The following is an 18,138-nucleotide window of genomic DNA, read 5'->3' as shown; positions in this document are numbered from 1 at the left end:
ACAGTAGTTTAATACACCACTGTACTGCAGAAGTGTTTGCTAATAACAAAATTCTCATGTGCAGTTGTGTAGTTCATTTAAGTGGGGAATGTGCTTATAATGCTCAACCACAACTTTGTGGAACGGGTCATTTTCACCTAGTATTACTTGTTGGGCTTTTCTGTATTTTTACACACTAGAGTTGAAAATTCTAAATTCCTTTATAGCTGTTCAATGTCTCATCAGTTAATTTGTGAAACACAAAAGACTGTGCTCATATGTGCATCTGTTCTTAGCGTAAGCCTTAAAAACTATTAAAACAGAGGAACGTAGATACAATGATACTCAGAGTTTACAAAACTGATGTGACGGAGGAATTATAACATTGTTATGTGACTTCAGAGTTTGCATCTTTGTTTCAACAGCCTGGGCCACATTAATGCAAGCCTTGTGAAGAGATTGTGAGTGAAATATTCATCAGTACCAATTGTGTGTGGTTGAACTGAAAACAAGAGAAATAAGGGATAAAAAAAAAGCCGTTGAGTATGTGATCTGAGAGGGGAATCCATTTTAAACTAGGCTTCATGTGTTTCGCTTCACATCTTTAAACTAGCCACTCTACTGAGCTGTAAAGAAATAGTTAACTTTCTTAATGAGGTATTTTGACCAAAACAAGTCAAAGAAATTACAATTTACCATATTTTCCGGACTACAAGGTGCATTTAAAAGCCTTCAATTTTCTCAAAAAACGACAGTGCGCTCTATAATCCAGAACGCCTTATACATGTAAGCAGTCGTAATGTTTTAGTACGACTTTGGTAAACTACAAAGCAGCATCGCTCGCAGCATTAAGGCTCAGATATAGTCGCGCTTTGTGGTGTTACGCAGGGCTCCGTGTCCAGCGTGCAGACCTACGTCGGTGCAGTATTCTCCGAGAAGACGGGGCTGTTTCGTTTCGCTTAATGCAACTTATAGTCCGGTGCGCTTTATATATGACAAAAGTTTGAAAATGGACCATTTATTGACAGTGCGTCTTATAATCCAGTGCGCCCTATAGTGCGGAAAATACGGTATATAAAACTTGAGAACACTGTGACAATTTGAGCTCAAACTGGTGCAATCTTTGGCCTTTCAAACCAACTTGACCCACAGTCCAAATTATATCTGTCAGTCCAATTGTCTAAGAGTAGTTGGCATTAAACGTCTAGTTTGGTTATTTTTATTATTATTATTTTCTTTTTACTTAATTGTTTTGCTAACATGTGGCAAGGTGGAGCAGTGGTTAGTGCTGTCGCTTCACAGCGAGACGGTCGCAGGTTCGCCCCCCATCCTTTTTGAGTGGAGTTTACATATTCTCCCGGTGCACACGGTGGATTTACTGAGGGTACTCTAGTTTCCTCCTACAGAACCAAAGACATGCATGTTAGGTTCACTGGTAATTCTAAATCAAGGGTGGGCAACCCTGGTCCTTTGAGGGCCACCATCCTGCATGTTTTACATGTTTCTCTGCTCCAACACACCTAAATTGAATCAATCAGTGATTAACAGGCTTCTGCAGAGCACGAAGAGGTAATTAAACCACTGAATCAGGTGTGTTGGAGCAGGGAAACAAGTAAAACTCGCAGGATAGCGGCACTCAAAGACCAGGATAGCCTACCCCTGCTGTAAATTATCCCTAGGTGTGAGTGATAGTGAGAATTGCTGTCTCATTTGTCTCTATGTGTCCCTTTGATGGACTGGAGACCTGTCCAAGGTGACCCCGCCCTCTCACACAGTGACCGCTGGAGACAGACACCACCTTCCCAAGATTCCGAAAGAAAAAGCAGAAAAAAGAAAATGGATAGATGAATGTTTTGCTAATTTCTGTAATCTGGTTTGACTTTACTTAAAATTTGACTTAAGTGGTTCAGTAGAATATCTGAATAGTTTTGTTGTTTTTTTTTGGATATAGCAAAGTAAATGCAGAGAAACAAATTGGAAGCCAAAAAGGAGAGTACGCTGCACTCCATTCCTGGCAATATTTTCCATCGGTCATTTAATTAATTTAAATTAGAATCTCCAATTTGAACATTTGACAAATATTCACATAAAGCAGATCTGTTTTTAATTCTGTTCATACAAACAGTAAACTTAAGGTTTTGTTGACCATATTGAGGGTTTGTACAAAATATATACTATTTAAAGCTGTTTTAAACTGCATAAAATCATTTTCTGTGTACCCGGATGCCTACATTCAAGTTCTAGAAGATACGAATCAGCAAAAAAAGACATTTCTCTAAAGTTGACCTGTGGTGCTGACAAGGAGAGTGCAACTGGAGATAATTTATCACCAAGCATTCCTTCAGCTGCTGATGAGAAAGCCATATGTGGACTGTCTTGAGTGTGATGGACATCCATTATCCCCTTTTCCATGATTTCCTTGAACTCTATAACATTCCTCCAAAATCCCCTTTATTTATCTGTTTTACGTGCTTCTCAGTCTTGAAATTAAAATCTTCTGTGCGTCTTTAGTGAACTCTTCATTAGAAAGGAAAAGAGACCTTATCAGTTGTGTCCTTCCATTGCTTGTTTAAGCTACTTATTGTTCGACCTAACTTACGCAGGACACGACTGTTCACTGTTAAAACATGCTATTGAAAAACTCCATAGGTGTTATGCCACCTTTGGCATGGCTTTTTCTGCAGATGACTTTAAAGTTCAACCTTTGACCTTTGTCACAATAAGACAACAGGCCAGTTAAATGCCACGCTTCGTGCCTAGGCTGTAGTGTCTACGAGTTATGCCTGTTCTGGGAATGCAGTCTGTGCAGGCGTCCAAAGTGCCAGAGCTGTTTAAATAGATAAAAGGTGAACCTGCACCTTTTATCCTATCAATGGGGTGCTGTTGTGTGAATGTGGAACAGATGAGTTAATGTGTCTGGGTCCATGTGTGTTCTTGGTAGAATGTGCACATATAAGCCCTAGAGTATGCAAGTGACAATGTATATGAACAGGTCAGGCATTTGTTTGTGCACATACATGTACCTATAAAGATAATGCTTCATATATGGTGTAAAGATTATAGGGTGCTAAAAAAAAATCCCATCAAAATCAAAAAACCTGAACACACTCACACTTACAATAAGAACCAATTCAGTTACTTATATTAGGTAAAATTATCATAGTTGAAAATAATTTAGCTTGTAGAAAAGTACTACACATATTTGATGTGGCAGCTCGTCGGCACAATAGTTAGAGCTGTCACCTCACAGCAAGAAGGTTGCAGGCTCAAAAAAGGTGAGTTTTCTTCTGGTACTGTGGTTTCCTCCCACAGACCAAAAGCATTTTAGGTTATTTGGTAACTCTAAACGGTCCCTGGCTGTGAGTGGGACTGTGACTGATTGTCTGTCTCTTTCATTTTATATGTGTCCCTATGATGGACTGGAGACCAGTCCAGGGTGTCCAGCTCAAAGGAAGCACACTGATGGAACAAGCAGGGCAGAGATCGACCTAAACTGAACAAACTGCTGTAAAATCTCAACTGCAGAAATTACATTTTCAACATTACTCATCACAAAATTTAGCAGAAGCTTGTCATAATGCTTTTTGGGCAAAGTCAAGCAATCTGTCAGAAATCTGCTGGTTTCAATCAGCTAAAATGGGTTATGTAATAAAAGCAGAGCACACAGCTAAAGACTGTTGGACACCACAAGCAGCATCCATCCAACCTGAAGGAGCTGCAGAAGTTTAGTCATGAAGAACAGACAAAACTTCCAGGTTAGATACACCAAGATCATGAAGATTAATCTAATGAGACTTGTTGATGTATTAGCAGCAAACGGTGCTAAATGTTGACTTTGGGATTGCTGAATACACATGGAAACATACGTAAGTAGTTTGTGTCTGTCTATCACTTCTAATCGAATTGGCTGTAAAGCAACAAAATAAAAAGAATGCCAGCAGGGGTCAATACTTTTCCCACACACTGCTCCCTGGTCCAAAAACTAAACTGGATTAAACAACAGTAAGATTAATAAAAGTTACAAGGTGTTGTTACTATGAAACAAAGTTGCTTTAATGTTTTATTTCATTTATCATTTTAAAACTTTAAAATGATAAATTAAAAAAAAGTGATCTTACAGAAAATCTTACATTACTTCCATCAAGCCATTTTTTTTTCTAGTTTAGACAATTACAGTAGCAGAAGAATTGCAAGATATTTCAAATGACAGTTTTAACCTGTACACGTGAAAAAATTAACAAAAAGCTTCTTCAGGTAAGATTTAAACTGTGCTACATTGTTTTAATAAAGATTGTATTGCTGGAACTAGCTACTTCACTTGACTGGAACATCATTAGTATAGATCCATGTGTTTCTACGAAGGACTATAAAACAATACTCAGAAATTATAGTAATCAAATAAAATGGACGGTGAATCTTATTTTCTCTTTTATTGGAACCCTCTCATGTAGTTACATATACATTATTACAACTGCATGTGTGTTTGTCTGCCTTCTCTGTCCATTTAGGAGCCTATTAGCTTTTTGACAGAGTACACAGGCTGGTTTCTTTGCCAGTTTAACATGCTAAGAGGTCCAGCTACATAGCTTTATGGTCATTAGTGTCAGTGTCCTCATCCTCTCAGCAGTGCAACACGAATGTCTCACAGAGCTTTACAGCCCCCAAGGGCCTTCGAGGGGGTAACACTGCCTCCACCACTTGTACGTAAATAGGAGGAGGACAAAAAGATAACTTGAAAAAAGTAAAAAGAAGAATATATAAAGCTGAGGATAAAGACTCGTAGAACTGATGAGAAACAACAAAAATACAAACTTTAGAATTTTAAGCTGAGCCCTGAACTCATTTGGACTCAAAAGCAGTAACAGCTCTAAAAAACAAGCTACGTCCACACAAATTAAGTGGGAAAAAATCCTGATACAATATGAAACAGTTACTGAACACTTGAACTAAAGTAAACAGCAGTATGGTGAGTACATAACTGTAACGAGTACAGTACTAAATAAGAAAATATAAAAACAAAACTTATATTTGGCACAAGACTCATATACAGTCCTGCTCACCATTATTGGCACCCATGAAGTTTAAGTACATGTAATGGAATATTTACTCAAGGAAATTCATCAAGTGAAACAACATTTTATTGCTGATAGCTTGTGCTTGATGTAAAACAGCAAATGATCAAAAACATTTAAAAAGATACACATTATGAGGAAAACAAAGAAAAACATAATTTTTACCATGCCAATGGTATTGGCACCCTTTGCTGCAAATCAATATGAAAACCCAATTTGGCTCACCTGTTGCAAATCACACATAAAGATCACTTGTGATGGACTGCCTCCACACATATGACATGAATTAACCAATGAATGATCATGAAGATATTCACTCAGCTATGCAAATCATAAAGGGGTGCCAATAATGGTGAGCAGGACTGTATGAGAACTAGTAAAAACAGCCATTCTTTGTTGTGTGACTAAAGAGGGTAAAGAGAGGGAATAGCAGAGAGACATAAACTCTCTCCAAACAGTTGAAAAAAACAGCCAGAGCTTGTTCACCATCCACACACCCCAGCCTAAAGTCAATACTAAGTCTCCATGATCTTGGTGCATCTAACCTGGACTTTTTGTCCATTCTTCATGATCAAACTGCTGCAGCTCCTTCAGGTTGGATGGGTGCTGTTTGTGCCCATTTTAAAATAAACCAGAGATTCTCATTTGGAATGAGGTCTTGGCTTTGGCTGGACCATGCCAGGACCTCTACTTGGTCCTCCTTAAACAGGTGGAGTGTTTAGGGTCATAGTTCTGCTGGAAGGTGGACCTCTGTCCCAGTCTTACATCTCTGGAAGACTCCAACAAGTTAATCTAAAAAAAAATTCTCTGTATTTTGCTTCATCCATCTTTACTTCAACTATAACCAGTTTCCTAGTCCCTGCTGATGAAAAACATCCCCACAGCAGGATACTGCAAACACCATGCATTACTATAGCAACAGAGTTCTCAGCAAATTGAAAGGTGTTAGGTTTGCTCCAGATACTGTGGTATCTTTGATGGTCAAACAGTTCAGTTTCACTAATGTTGCAACAACACCTTCTTCCACCTTGTTTGAGGAGTCTCCAATGTGCCTTTTGGTAAATTTCAAACAGTTTTCTGTACTTTATTGTCATTTAACCTATGACGTTTCCCTTTTACTCTTCTATGAAGCCCAGCTCTGTTAGTACAGATGTTCCTAAAAATGGATCCTTCCATCTCTGCAGAAGAGCTGTCCAGCTCCATGAGGGTTGACTTCAACCTTTTGGTTGTTTCTCTGATCTTTGCTCTCCTTCTTCCATGTTTTGGGGGACGACCCTCTCTGGGCAATTTTGCTGTGATGGCATCATCGATTTTCTAAAAATGGATTTATTGGAGCTCTGTGAGATGTTGAGGGTTCTGGGATATATATATTTTTTACAACCCAACCCAGATGTGTACTTATTCACGACTTTGTCTCTGACTTATGTAGAGAGTTCCTTGGTCTTCATGATGTATGTTGCTTGGAGGTAGCCCGCATTACATAAAGGTGTTGATTCTGGGGTTTATCAGAACAGTGGTATATACCCTGTGATCATTTGACACTTAGATTGCTCTCAGGTCAATTATTTAACTAATTATGTGGCTTCTGAAGGTGATGGTTGAGACTTCAAAGCAAAGGCAATGAATGCATATGTAGTCACCACTTTTGTTTTATATTATTTTAGAATTATTTACAGTATTTTCCCCCTTGTTTATTTTAATTGTTCTGGATGATTTTGTGTAGAACCATCACTTGTAGTCAAATTAAAAAGCCTTTTAAATTCAAAGGTTGTAAAGCAAAAAGCAAAAAACAGAATATCAAGGGAGGGTTAATACTTTTGCAACCCACTGTAATTAAAAAAAGTACAAAGGTAAGTGTGAGCAGTGACCACATGAGCCGACCACCATCACAGTCAAGACAAGAGTTATCAGGAGACCGTGAGTTCTCTGTGGAGCTCTGCACATGGAGCAGAAAACAAAAGCTTTGGAAGTGCAGAACATGTCATTAGAAATGCACGATCTCTTCACGCTCAGTCAGCTCCGCCCTGGCCCTAACTAGCTCTGGCTTTCTCAATCCTCCCCCTGGTGCTGTGCGCCATCCGCTCATCTCCTGTTTTTTTTCCCGTCTGTTACACCAAAACATCTTTTTTTTTTTTTTTGCATATCCTATATATTGGTCTTTATTATACTTCTTTAATTGCTTTGGCGACCAAATGATAAAGCCATAAAGTCAAACTAAACATTTATATAAATAAAGTCACAAATTAGCCTTTTCTGGCAGAATGATTAGATTTTGCATTTTGACTGTGTGATAATGTAACAAAAAAAAAACAAATGTTTTTTATTATATTACAGGTTTTTTGCCCATTTTAATGAATTTAAACCTTTACTTCTGTGTCCTACAGCCATCTGTTCTGTCAATCATGTGCATTTTGTTGGCTGGGCACAACTGGGAATGTGCATAGATTTTAATGGTTGGGGTGAAATGTCAATAACTACTCCCAGTGCACACTCATAATATCAAGGGAGTTTAAATATTTCATCACTGTGGGTATTAAAGAAGAGTTTACGTGATCCATGCTGGTGGCTTATTTTTCGAGTTAAAATATTTCACCACTGAATATTGATGCAAAAAAAATCAAGTGATAGCTATTTAATTACAAATCATCGCTTACAATAAGACTTTAAGAAGCCGAATATATGCTTATCATTTTAAAGCAATGCTAAAAAAGCTTATCATATCAACAAACAAAGAAAGAAAGCATGAAGCAAAAGAAGGAATGACCTGAACGCTGACAGCTAAGGTGAAAGGGTCTAAGAAGTTTCAATCACTCACACGTCTCTCTTCACTGACAGAACAGGTTAGTGAAAGCTTCGTCGTGCTCTGACAGGAGGATGAGTAAAAGGGAGGAAAAGTGGGAGGCGGGGGAGCCTCAAACTTAAAGGTCAACTTTATCTACTAAGGACGGGGCACACACGGCAACATCGCTTTGGGATTTTTTTTCACGGATCACCAAAAAGGGATGCTCTTATTCGGTGTGGGTTTGTGTAAACCTGTCCATGTATGTCTGTAAGATATGACTGCCTTTTCCTAATATTTCTAAAACTTAAAGTATCAGATCCCAAATACAAAGAAGTAAAGAATACGTAGCTTAAATGTCACAACTGTGACAACTGTTTTTATTAGTAATCCTTTCAACAAATACAGAATTTCTGGAACTACATTTACTGTTAACACGAGTTAGAGTAAAAGATTTATAAAGGAAACCAGGTATGTCTCTTTTTATGCAAAAGTTTTAAACTTTCTGTTGTTGGTGACATTCTCGAGTTGACAATATGAATTTAGCTGTTTTTGTGCTCTGTCAGGGCCTATTTCTCCACTGTGGTGTACCCTGGGACAAATCCTGCTCATTCTCCTTTTCTATAACAAAACATTTTGACAATTTCTTATGAATTTATATTTGTTGGGTTTCTGTACACAGATCAGACTTTATTATTTTAGTTTTAAAAGTGATTACACATTTAGCTTTATTTTTTATCTATTTTTGAATAATCAGAGGCTGATGGAAGAGCCTGTTTTAATTCTTCTAGCAAAGTGGAGGTTTGATTTAATTGTTCTTTATTTAAAATAAATAAATAAATCTCAGTTCAAAAGAGAAATCTAAAGACAAACTCACAAAATCAAATTAACTTTTTTATTTGATAATTTGATCATTTACTTTGGGAGAATTTTAAAAAATGTGAAATTATTCTTTTTTTTTTTGTATTTTATATATATTTTGATTACAGTTAAATTTGACACTTGTTTTAGTTTTGTTATGCCAAATGGGGCCTGGAAAATTTTTCAGCCTCCAAAGGGGGCACATCATTAAAAGTTTGAGAACCACTGAACTAAGCCAACCAAGGCTGTGGTTAGTCAAATGTGATTTTCGAACATATGTACTTTTGCTCAGCACATATACCAGAAGTTCTTTGTGCCGAGCACAGCTCTGGATTCAACAATGGGTCCTGTGAGCCCTGTATTCCACAGTGTGTGTGTACATAAGGTCATATGGTCTAAAGCAGCGGTTCCCAACCTTTTTAGCTCCACAGACAGATTGATTATCAGACGGTATTTTCACAGTCCAGCCTTTAAAGGTGTGGCGGATAAATACAACAAAATAAAATGATACGACAGGCATGAAAATGGAGGTATTTTTTAAAACATAATAAACGTAAATCCAACGTGTCCTCGCAGCTTTGTTAGCTGTGTCCTGATATCGTGTTATCAACATGAATAACAGCTTCTCCTCCCCCTGACGTTCTCTGGTCAATATGGCGATGTTTAAACTTTAAAATAAGAGACACCACAAATATAAAGTGCACAAAGAATACAACTCACCATAGCGCTGAATCGGTGGGAGCCCTGTGCCTGTTTCTCAGTAATGAGATGGTCCCATCTAGGGCTTCCAGAGACGTTTGTTTTTTACTCATTTTGCTGCTTGTGGGTTTGTTTTTAGCGGTAACGTATCACATGACTGAGATAAGCGTTCTGACACGCATCAAGAGGGAGTCATAGATGGATGTAGTGGAGAGAATCCGGACAGTTTTCAAAATAAATGTTGTTCAGACTCCGAAAATAAAAAAAACGGATATACTGTAAGTTTATAATTCTTCCTGTGCGGCCCGGTACCAAATGACCCAGGGACTGGTACCGGTCCGCAGCCTGGGTTTGGGGACCTCTGGTCTAAAGAACAGTGTAAAAAATTATAGCAGGTGAAGGAGCTCCATTTCCACCATGACTGGCTACTTTCAGATCAGTGGGAAGCAGTTCGGTAGCTATTGGCTGTGTGAGTGGAAACCACAGTAAAAGTTCAACCTAATTGGTTCAGTTAAACTGAACAACAGTTATGCACTGTGCCTGGTGTAGCACAAAACTGTTGTTGTGCAATACAACAACGGCATTACCAATTAATGGGTTTCTTAAGGAGCACCTGGGACAAGACACAGCAGGAGATGGGGAGCTCTCAGTGAAGCTCTCCACACGTGGATGTGGGACATTGATCTAAACGTCCTCTTTCTAACATGGTCCACCACGTGCCTGTGCTGTGACTTGAGTCATGCAGCTCACAACAAGTCCTAAAGACAACCATGGAACTTCTCTGCCATATTTGGAGGGAGGGGGCCAAGTTATGGAATTTGTGCTTTTTTTATTGAAGACACTGTATTTTCCTCACTATAGGGCGCACTGGATTATAAGACGCACTGTCAATGAATGGTCCATTTTCAAACTTTTGTCACATATAAGGCGCACCGGACTATAAGGCGCATTAAGAAAAATAAAACAGCCCCGTCTTTTCAGAGAATACTGCACCCACGTAAGCGTCAAATATAAATGCCTACACCACTCGTGGAGCCCTGCGCGCCGCTACAAAGCGCGACTATAACTGAGCCTTAATGCTGCAAGCGGTGCAGCTTTGTATTTTACCAAAGTTGCACTAAAACATTACGACAATTGAAGGTTTTTAAGTGCGCCTTATAGTCTGGAAAATACGGTATGTAAAGTACCAAAATGACAGCATAAGTGCCAAGGCTGAGATCAGGGGTTACCTGGCTCACTCCAACAGGTCAGTGGTTAAAGATCACAAGACCTGTTTAATCCCTATATGTTTTAAGAGTAGATGTGCACTGAGACGTTTATCTCACGAGATAAGACGAGATACTAGGTCCACAAGATGAGATTTTAACAGCATACTTAGGAAAAAAAAAAACTTTATATACAAACAAAACTGACCGGCATTTCTCTTCTCTGATTTCTCATGAGTCTCTTCAGACCTTAGAAGGGCCTTAAATTCATTTTCTCAAAAAAGATTTATGATTCTATGATTATATGTTAAATTTAAAAACCCAACCAACAGCTGACCTTTTCTCAATAGTTTTCTGAAAACTTATGTCAAAATATTCATGCACGAGGATTAAATTAACTTTCCTCAATTTACAGTAGATTTTTATCTGTCAGATTTTTTATCTTTTCTTAAGGGTTAATTTTTTATCACCTTTTTGTTTTTTTAATGAAACCATTTACCAATGGCCAGCCAAATAACGACAAAAAAACTCAATGAAAATACAGCTACTAACATTTCATCCTAAAATTACATAAAAAAGCCCAGAAAAGATACTATGAATAAAATACATTTAGGCACATACTCTGTAGCTGTGATTGTGCTCTGACAGGCATTTGACTGAGTCTGAGTTGTAAAAAAATGAGGACTGAGTAAAGTGGACATTACAATGAAACTTGTTTACGTGTTATTTATTATTATTTTTATCCCAGAAAAAGTTGTTCTCACTGAACTCAAAGATAATTGAACAGCTTGCATGTAGAGTGGGGGCCTCAGTAAAAGGTACAATCAGATGCTGGTGTACATTGTCAGACTTCCAGGACTTGATCAATTCAAAGACAGGTTAAAAAACAAAAACAACTAGATTTCTATTTTGTAGCTGTAGATGTTTTGCTTCTCATTCATGGAGATTTCTCAATTCAAAAAACAGACTGTGGAGTTCGAGCTTTTAAAGCTGAGATGTTCTGTAAACTAGATTCACATGCAGATTACACTCACTCTCGTAACAATAGAGGCTTGTTAGGGTCTTTGTTTTCCTGGCTTACAGATCTGCCACTCTGGTCACATGAATGCAGGTGTTGAGTGGAGTGAAACTGACTGGGTATCAGGCTTAAAGGCGTTGTTATAGTCATGCTTTCAGTGTGTTGCACAGGACTCTGATGTTGGCACTCAAACGGTGCAGGCATTTATACTTGACAATTATGTTGGTGCAGTATTCTCTGAAAAGCCAGGTGTCAGTACACGACATTAACAGTGGAAATGTAGCAAAAAAAAAACAGTTTTTCTGTGGACTTTTGTTCTACCGATCCCACATGTTCTTCTGTCTTACGACGAACCAACTCTTTACCGATTGGAGCAGCAATCTCTTTCCTTGAGTTTTAAACCATTTGATCACCTTTGTGATCTCTCATAGAAGGATCATATAAATGCTGGTACAGGCAAACCTGCTCTGTGAGAGCACCTTTGAAATTGTCCATTTTGAATGGGTACGCAGCCCACACCAATTAACAGAAATTGGGAGGGGCGAGACCACGTGCCGTGACACCGGGGCCAGCGCACAGGGACAGGGACGATCTGAGACCTACTCCTCTGTTTAAAGTTGGTTTCTCTCATTTGACATAGATGGCTTCCTTCAACCCCCTCTCAAACCATATGTCCTCCTTTTCCAAAATAGAAACATATTGGTCCTCAAAAGAGTGCCCCTTATCCTTGAGGTGTAGGTGTACAGCCTGAAGAGCTGCTCTCCTGTGTTGAGCCATGCGTCTGTGGAGAGGCTGTTTGGTTTCTCCAATATAGAGATCTGGACATTCCTCACTGCACTGAACATCATACACCACACCGCTCAGTTTGTTTGGGTGTTTTGTCCTTAGGGTGGACCAGCCTCTGTCTGAGATGTACTGGGATGTTGTGTTTGGAAGGAAGCATTTTCTCCAAAAGAGTGAGTGTAATCTGCTCGTGAATCTATCTCACATACCATCTCAGTTTAAACCTCCACATTCTCTGCTCTTTGGAACTGTTAAAGTTCCTCTGATGAGAAGCAAAACATCTTCATTATCAATTCACTACTCATTTCTCAAACAACATTTGGACAAATATTATCTGGGCTTACAAAAAAAAACCTGTTTGTTTTTTTTATTCTACCTACCTGAAGGTCTTTGATATTTGGAAAGGGAATTCCAATAGTGACCACTGCCCTGGCATTGTCATCTGTAAAGTCGAGGCCTTCGCTGACCTTACCCCTGCACACAGCAATGAGCAGTGCACCATCTATGAACACAGAAAACAAAGGAGTATAGAGAATAATGAGCAATATCCAGAACAAATTTAAAATATCACATTAAAAGTATAATAGTAAGATGCTATCTAGATCAGTGATGTTTTACAAAGTATAATTTATGCTGCGATGTACTAATTTACAAAAATAAATTTACCAATCAAGCTACCCAATTTTGCAACAGTGGTTCAAAATCAGTTTGACGCATTCTCACCCGTCCCTTCGCAGAATTTAATGGCGTCGTAGTACATCTGAAGCAGCTCATCAAACTCTCCCTTGCTGCCCCCGCGAGGTTCTGTGATGACAGTTTTCTGTTCTTCCAGCTGATTCCACAGGCCAGTGTTGGTCCAACGGTCTCGCAGCTTGTCCATCATCTATTTACATCACAAGACAAATTATCCTGTAAATCCTGATGTTTCTCTACTATTCACAAAAGGCAAAATGATCCCACAAAAGCATGACGAAATGTGTGTGCCCCAATAATACTGCTTTCTGAAAAGCTGTTCCCTCGTCGTTCAAAAAGTCCCACCAAAACCTTAAAAAGTACATCGACAGGTGATCCCCGACTTACGAACGTCCGAGTTACGAACTTCGGTACATACGAACAAAGTTGTCCGCAAGTCCAAAGGGTGTTCTTAAGGATAGTTCTCATACCAGCTGAGTGGCGGGAGCGAGCACGTAGTTCGTACGCAGCAGTAGCGCGCGTTGTAAACAATACCTAGTACCCACGTGGTCGCCTACAAGCGTGCGTTGTGCGCTGGCCACAATAACTTTGTGATTCTTTGATTGTTTTGCGAAGTTATTGCCCTTATAAAGCATTCTAACATGTCGGGTGTTAAGCGCAAAAGCAGTGGTGATGCAGCTGGTAGTGCTAAGAAATGCCAGGCCATCACGATGGAAACAAAAGGGGACATTATAAAAAGAGTGGACCGCGGCGAAATTTGGATTTGGACTTGCGAACAAATCGACTTGCGAACGGCCTACTGGAACGGAACCTGTTCGTATCTTGGGGACTAGCTGTATTCTTTTTCAAACATTTCCTTCCTTCCTTTGACTAGCCGTGGCAGCCATCTTGAATTAGGGAGACTAAACGTTAATCAGTTGTAGATGTACAGCCAGTGATTATTTCATTTCATTTGTTTCATTGAAAGTACCTGTTTTAGTCACTCAAATGTAATTTCTGCAACAATCACCACCATTAATGGTTCCTAAAGACTCCAGTAGGATTATGGCCGCTTTCTGACTGCATATCTCCACAGATTATCACTGCGACCTGACAGATTAAACAGATTAACCCTAAGTGACTGGTAAATTCAGGTTAAACTTTCAAAACTTTGTCGTACTTTAATCTTAGTTCTCATAGGTTTTCTATATTTTAGTCTTTCATCTACACATTAACATACAACAACATGTTTTATTATCAAAAACAAAACACTGGTGAGGACATGTTGGATGTCAAAACTTTAATCAAAATGAAACTCCAAATGCAGATACTATACTATTTATTGACACCTCATTTGGAATTGATGTTTCAATTTGTATTAATCCAAAGGTGTGATAAAGGTGATGGTGTGACAGATTATTTCAAGGCACGTTTTTAAAAATGTAGTGTGTTATTTGTTTGAGTGATTTGCTTTGACTTTCACTCTCTATATCAAACACTGAACTGTATCACACTGAAAAATTCAACAGTAAGACGTGTCACCCTTGGCGTTTGATTAAACAGTTTACACCGTCACTAAAACAACTACACCTTTGTTGGTTAAAACTGGAATTGATCCAAGAAAATGTGTTAAAAGATGCAACATTAGAAAACACAGTTTAAAGAATATTTAGCTACCAATGTTTTCAAACTGTTCTGGCTTTCTTTCTTTACTTGCATCGGACAGACAGCCAGACATGTTTAAACCTTGCCTACAATAAAATCACTGTTGCTCGACTATTGTTAGTGCAAAAAGTCAGCAGCTCTCTAGGGAGGCACATTGATCTAAAAGCCCTCATCTTTGCATGGTCCCACTCATGTCTGTGCTGTGCAAATTATATCCTTGAATAAGCATGCCTTCAAAATCAAAGAGAGGCTTCACTGGCTTGGAAATGTGTTACAGGGGTCAAACAGAAGTTCTTCTCGTAGTCAGCAGAAAACTTCTCAACATGCTAGGAGTGTCACTCTGCAAAGTCCGGCTGGGATTCAGGTGGGGCCTCCTGAAGAAAGGTACAGACTATCTAACAGCACTCTTTTGTTCCAATTAAACAGCTTGTAGTCGCTTTTATGACAAGTCAAACTGAGCATTTACCAGAACATTAAACAGAACTAAAGAAAATTTGATCCTTCAGCCTAGAAGAAGCAAACAGCAGGTCTGTGCTATTGCCTTAAAATGGTGAAATGAGGCACGGAAAAGATTTAATCAGGTTGGTGAATCCAAAAGCAAGTGACGTTTGCATTAATAAAACATGGCACCTTCACAAAATATACCGTGTTACACCATCAAAGAGCCCCCCTTTTGTGTCTTCAACTCTGCAAACTGTGTGCCCTGCAACTGCTTTCCTCTGCAATCTCGAGCAGGAGATAAATATTTCATGTTATGTACTTGAGGCAGATCTAGCACTAAACAAAACAGACATTATCTGCCAGGTTGCACACGGAAAAAAGCTGATTCCACAAGGAGATGAGCATGGAAGTAAAATGTTCTCTCTGATAGAACTGGTATGAGGAAGAACAAAATGTCCCAGTGTTTACGACACAACAGGAGAAGTTTAGTACACTTTCTGTCTAAGGTACTGAAGAAACCTTCTCAGAATAGGAAAATGGCATCACTGAAAAGTTTCTGTCTGGTTTGAAGCATTATCAGAGTACTGAAACAGCACTTTTAGGGGTTTTTATTGACATTCTTTTAACTATTGATTTATGAATTTTAACCCATTATCACACTGGGCTGCAGCTGTTGGAGACTAGTTGGTGTCTCAAACGTGCCAGAAAATAGGCATATTTTCAGTTGCAGTCTCACTGAATTCCCTAAGATGTTTTCTGCCATAAGGGGAGCTCTCTTGCAGCTGCCAAAATACAGCTCTAGAACTCTGGAATATTGGAAACTAAATGGAAAAGGATTCAAGTCACCTGTGACCATTTTGCATGTATTTGAAGATACAATTTGTTGCACAAAGGAGTATTCCTGTAAAGGCACATGAAACAGGACGTGTTTTGCAGCAGATCTGCAGGAATGTGATTATATGTTAATTAACACTTGAAGTCAGTCCATTGTTTGCCACAATTAAAGAGTCCTCAGAATCTTTATGACTTCAGAGCCATATCTGAAAAAAATGTGAACTGCTGGCTCACCAACTGCAACAAATATCTGCATCCCAGCTGATATCTCAAGTTGAAATTGATGCAGGAGTAACATCAGACCCATTGGAAATTAATAAAACAACTGTGGACTATTTTGGTCTTCTCTGTGGATTAACTAGTTTCATTATAAATGTTGCCTTTAAGAAGGTATGAGATACCATTTTACTGGTTTGCGTATGCTGATCAGATATATTTGCCCATTAAAATAAAAATAAAAAACTATTGATATTTTTAAAGCCTTTATTGGACTGTTTATACCAGTGCTGGCATCACTCCATTGGTTTCCTGTCCATTTCAGAACTGAGCTTATAATTTTATTGTTAGGTATTAGGGCTCCTGCTGCTCTGGCCTCATCATATCTTCAGGATCTTCACATCACTGTACTTCACCTAGAACACTAATGTCAAACAACCACATGTTCTAAGATTTTCCAAGATCCTCACATAAAAGAAGAGGTGATCACAGTTGCAGATCACACTTTATGGAATAGTTTACCTCCCCATACAAAATTAGCTCAGAGTTGAGAATATTTTAAGGCATAATAAAAAAAAACACTTCTACTCATTGGCATTTGACTCAAGTAGCACCACAGAACTTGATTTATTAATTGTGTTTTATCAAAGGTCTTTACTACTTTTTAGTTTATCCTCTACATGAATACTGGTATCACCTTTTGTGTATTGAGAAATACTTTAAATGCTTATTGATTTGTGATTTTTTTTTATTGTGCAGCACTTTGGTGCAACTTTTGTTGTTTGTAAAGTGCTACAGAAATTAATTGGCACTGACTTAGTAGACTGACATGATATAATTTCTTAAAATTAACATTTGATGTGTTTACTATATTCCAGAATATGGGTTTATGAGATTTGCAAATCATTGCAGGGTTTCCCCCAGCGTATTATAAGCCTGGCGGGCGACCCGGCCCCAGGCTAAGCTCCGCTTGTTTATTAGAAATACATCATTTTTATACACCCACAAAAACGCTACCTTTATCTACTTCACTGTGCGAGAGTACACACGCAAACAGTGACAATCGCGCTGTCCCCGCCCCTGTGCGAAGGCCCTGCACGGTGTCGTGTTGTGCACCTTTTGCAACTTGGCGAGGACCGCGCGCGCCGCTCTCCATTCAACCATCTGCTCTCTTTTTTACTATATTTCCACTGGTTACGTAGCGTACTGCTCCTCGTCTTTTTGGAGAATACTGCACCAGCGTAAGCACCAAGTATAAATGGAGCCACAGCAATAAACAGCGAACGAGCGGGTTTAACCAAAAATGGTTAGTTGAGCTGAAATTCAGCGGCTGGCTTTACAAGACTGAATATGGTAAGCATGTTTTGTACTTAGTGAAAATATTAATATGATGCAAGCTAATTTATCCTTGTTCAATAGTAAAATTATGCTATTACATTCAGCATTAGATGCTTTGTTTTGTCGTTGTAGTGATCCAACATGCAGCCTGTGCCACAAAAAGCACAGTACAGCATCTGTCTGTTTTTCAGTTCTCTGTTGTTATTCATTGGCCTTGGCCTTTGTTTGCACTTTTTCATTTATGTTAATTTAATTTATTTGTAAATGTGACTTAAATTAGGATTCTAATTAGGTGCAATCAATTATTTATTATTATTTATTTATTTTAATTGTATTTTGTTTAAAAAAATATTTTAAAAGTGCCTTTTTGTAAAACTGTTGTGTAGATATTTGACACAAATGCAGGGGTGTAAATTAGCACCTGCCACCCGCCAAATGCGGGTAAATATTTGAAGTGGCGGGTGAATTTGATCAACACACACGCCACTGTGGCGGGTTGGCAATTTGAACAGAAAAGGTGTTATTTGTCCTCCTGACATATAGGGGGCAGTAATGTGCTCGAGTTGCTGCTGTTAC

At 38.7% G+C, this 18,138-nt stretch overlaps 1 protein-coding gene across 1 annotated transcript in view; it reads right to left on the bottom strand.

The window, feature by feature from the left end:
- The window catches only part of brip1 (BRCA1 interacting protein C-terminal helicase 1), a 63,972-nt gene that overhangs the window by 10,378 nt on the left and 35,456 nt on the right, over positions 1 to 18,138 (bottom strand). The window contains exons 14-15 of the mRNA XM_017421994.3: positions 13,120 to 13,279; positions 12,777 to 12,898 (exon numbers count right to left, since the gene is read on the bottom strand). Of these exons, the coding sequence (XP_017277483.1) occupies positions 12,777 to 12,898; positions 13,120 to 13,279 (282 nt within the window). The remainder of the gene's footprint in view (positions 1 to 12,776; positions 12,899 to 13,119; positions 13,280 to 18,138) is intronic.

The sequence above is a fragment of the Kryptolebias marmoratus genome, linkage group LG2 (assembly GCF_001649575.2).
Source record: "Kryptolebias marmoratus isolate JLee-2015 linkage group LG2, ASM164957v2, whole genome shotgun sequence".
Lineage (NCBI taxonomy): Eukaryota > Metazoa > Chordata > Actinopteri > Cyprinodontiformes > Rivulidae > Kryptolebias > Kryptolebias marmoratus.
This window is presented reverse-complemented; position numbering and strand designations above follow the sequence as displayed.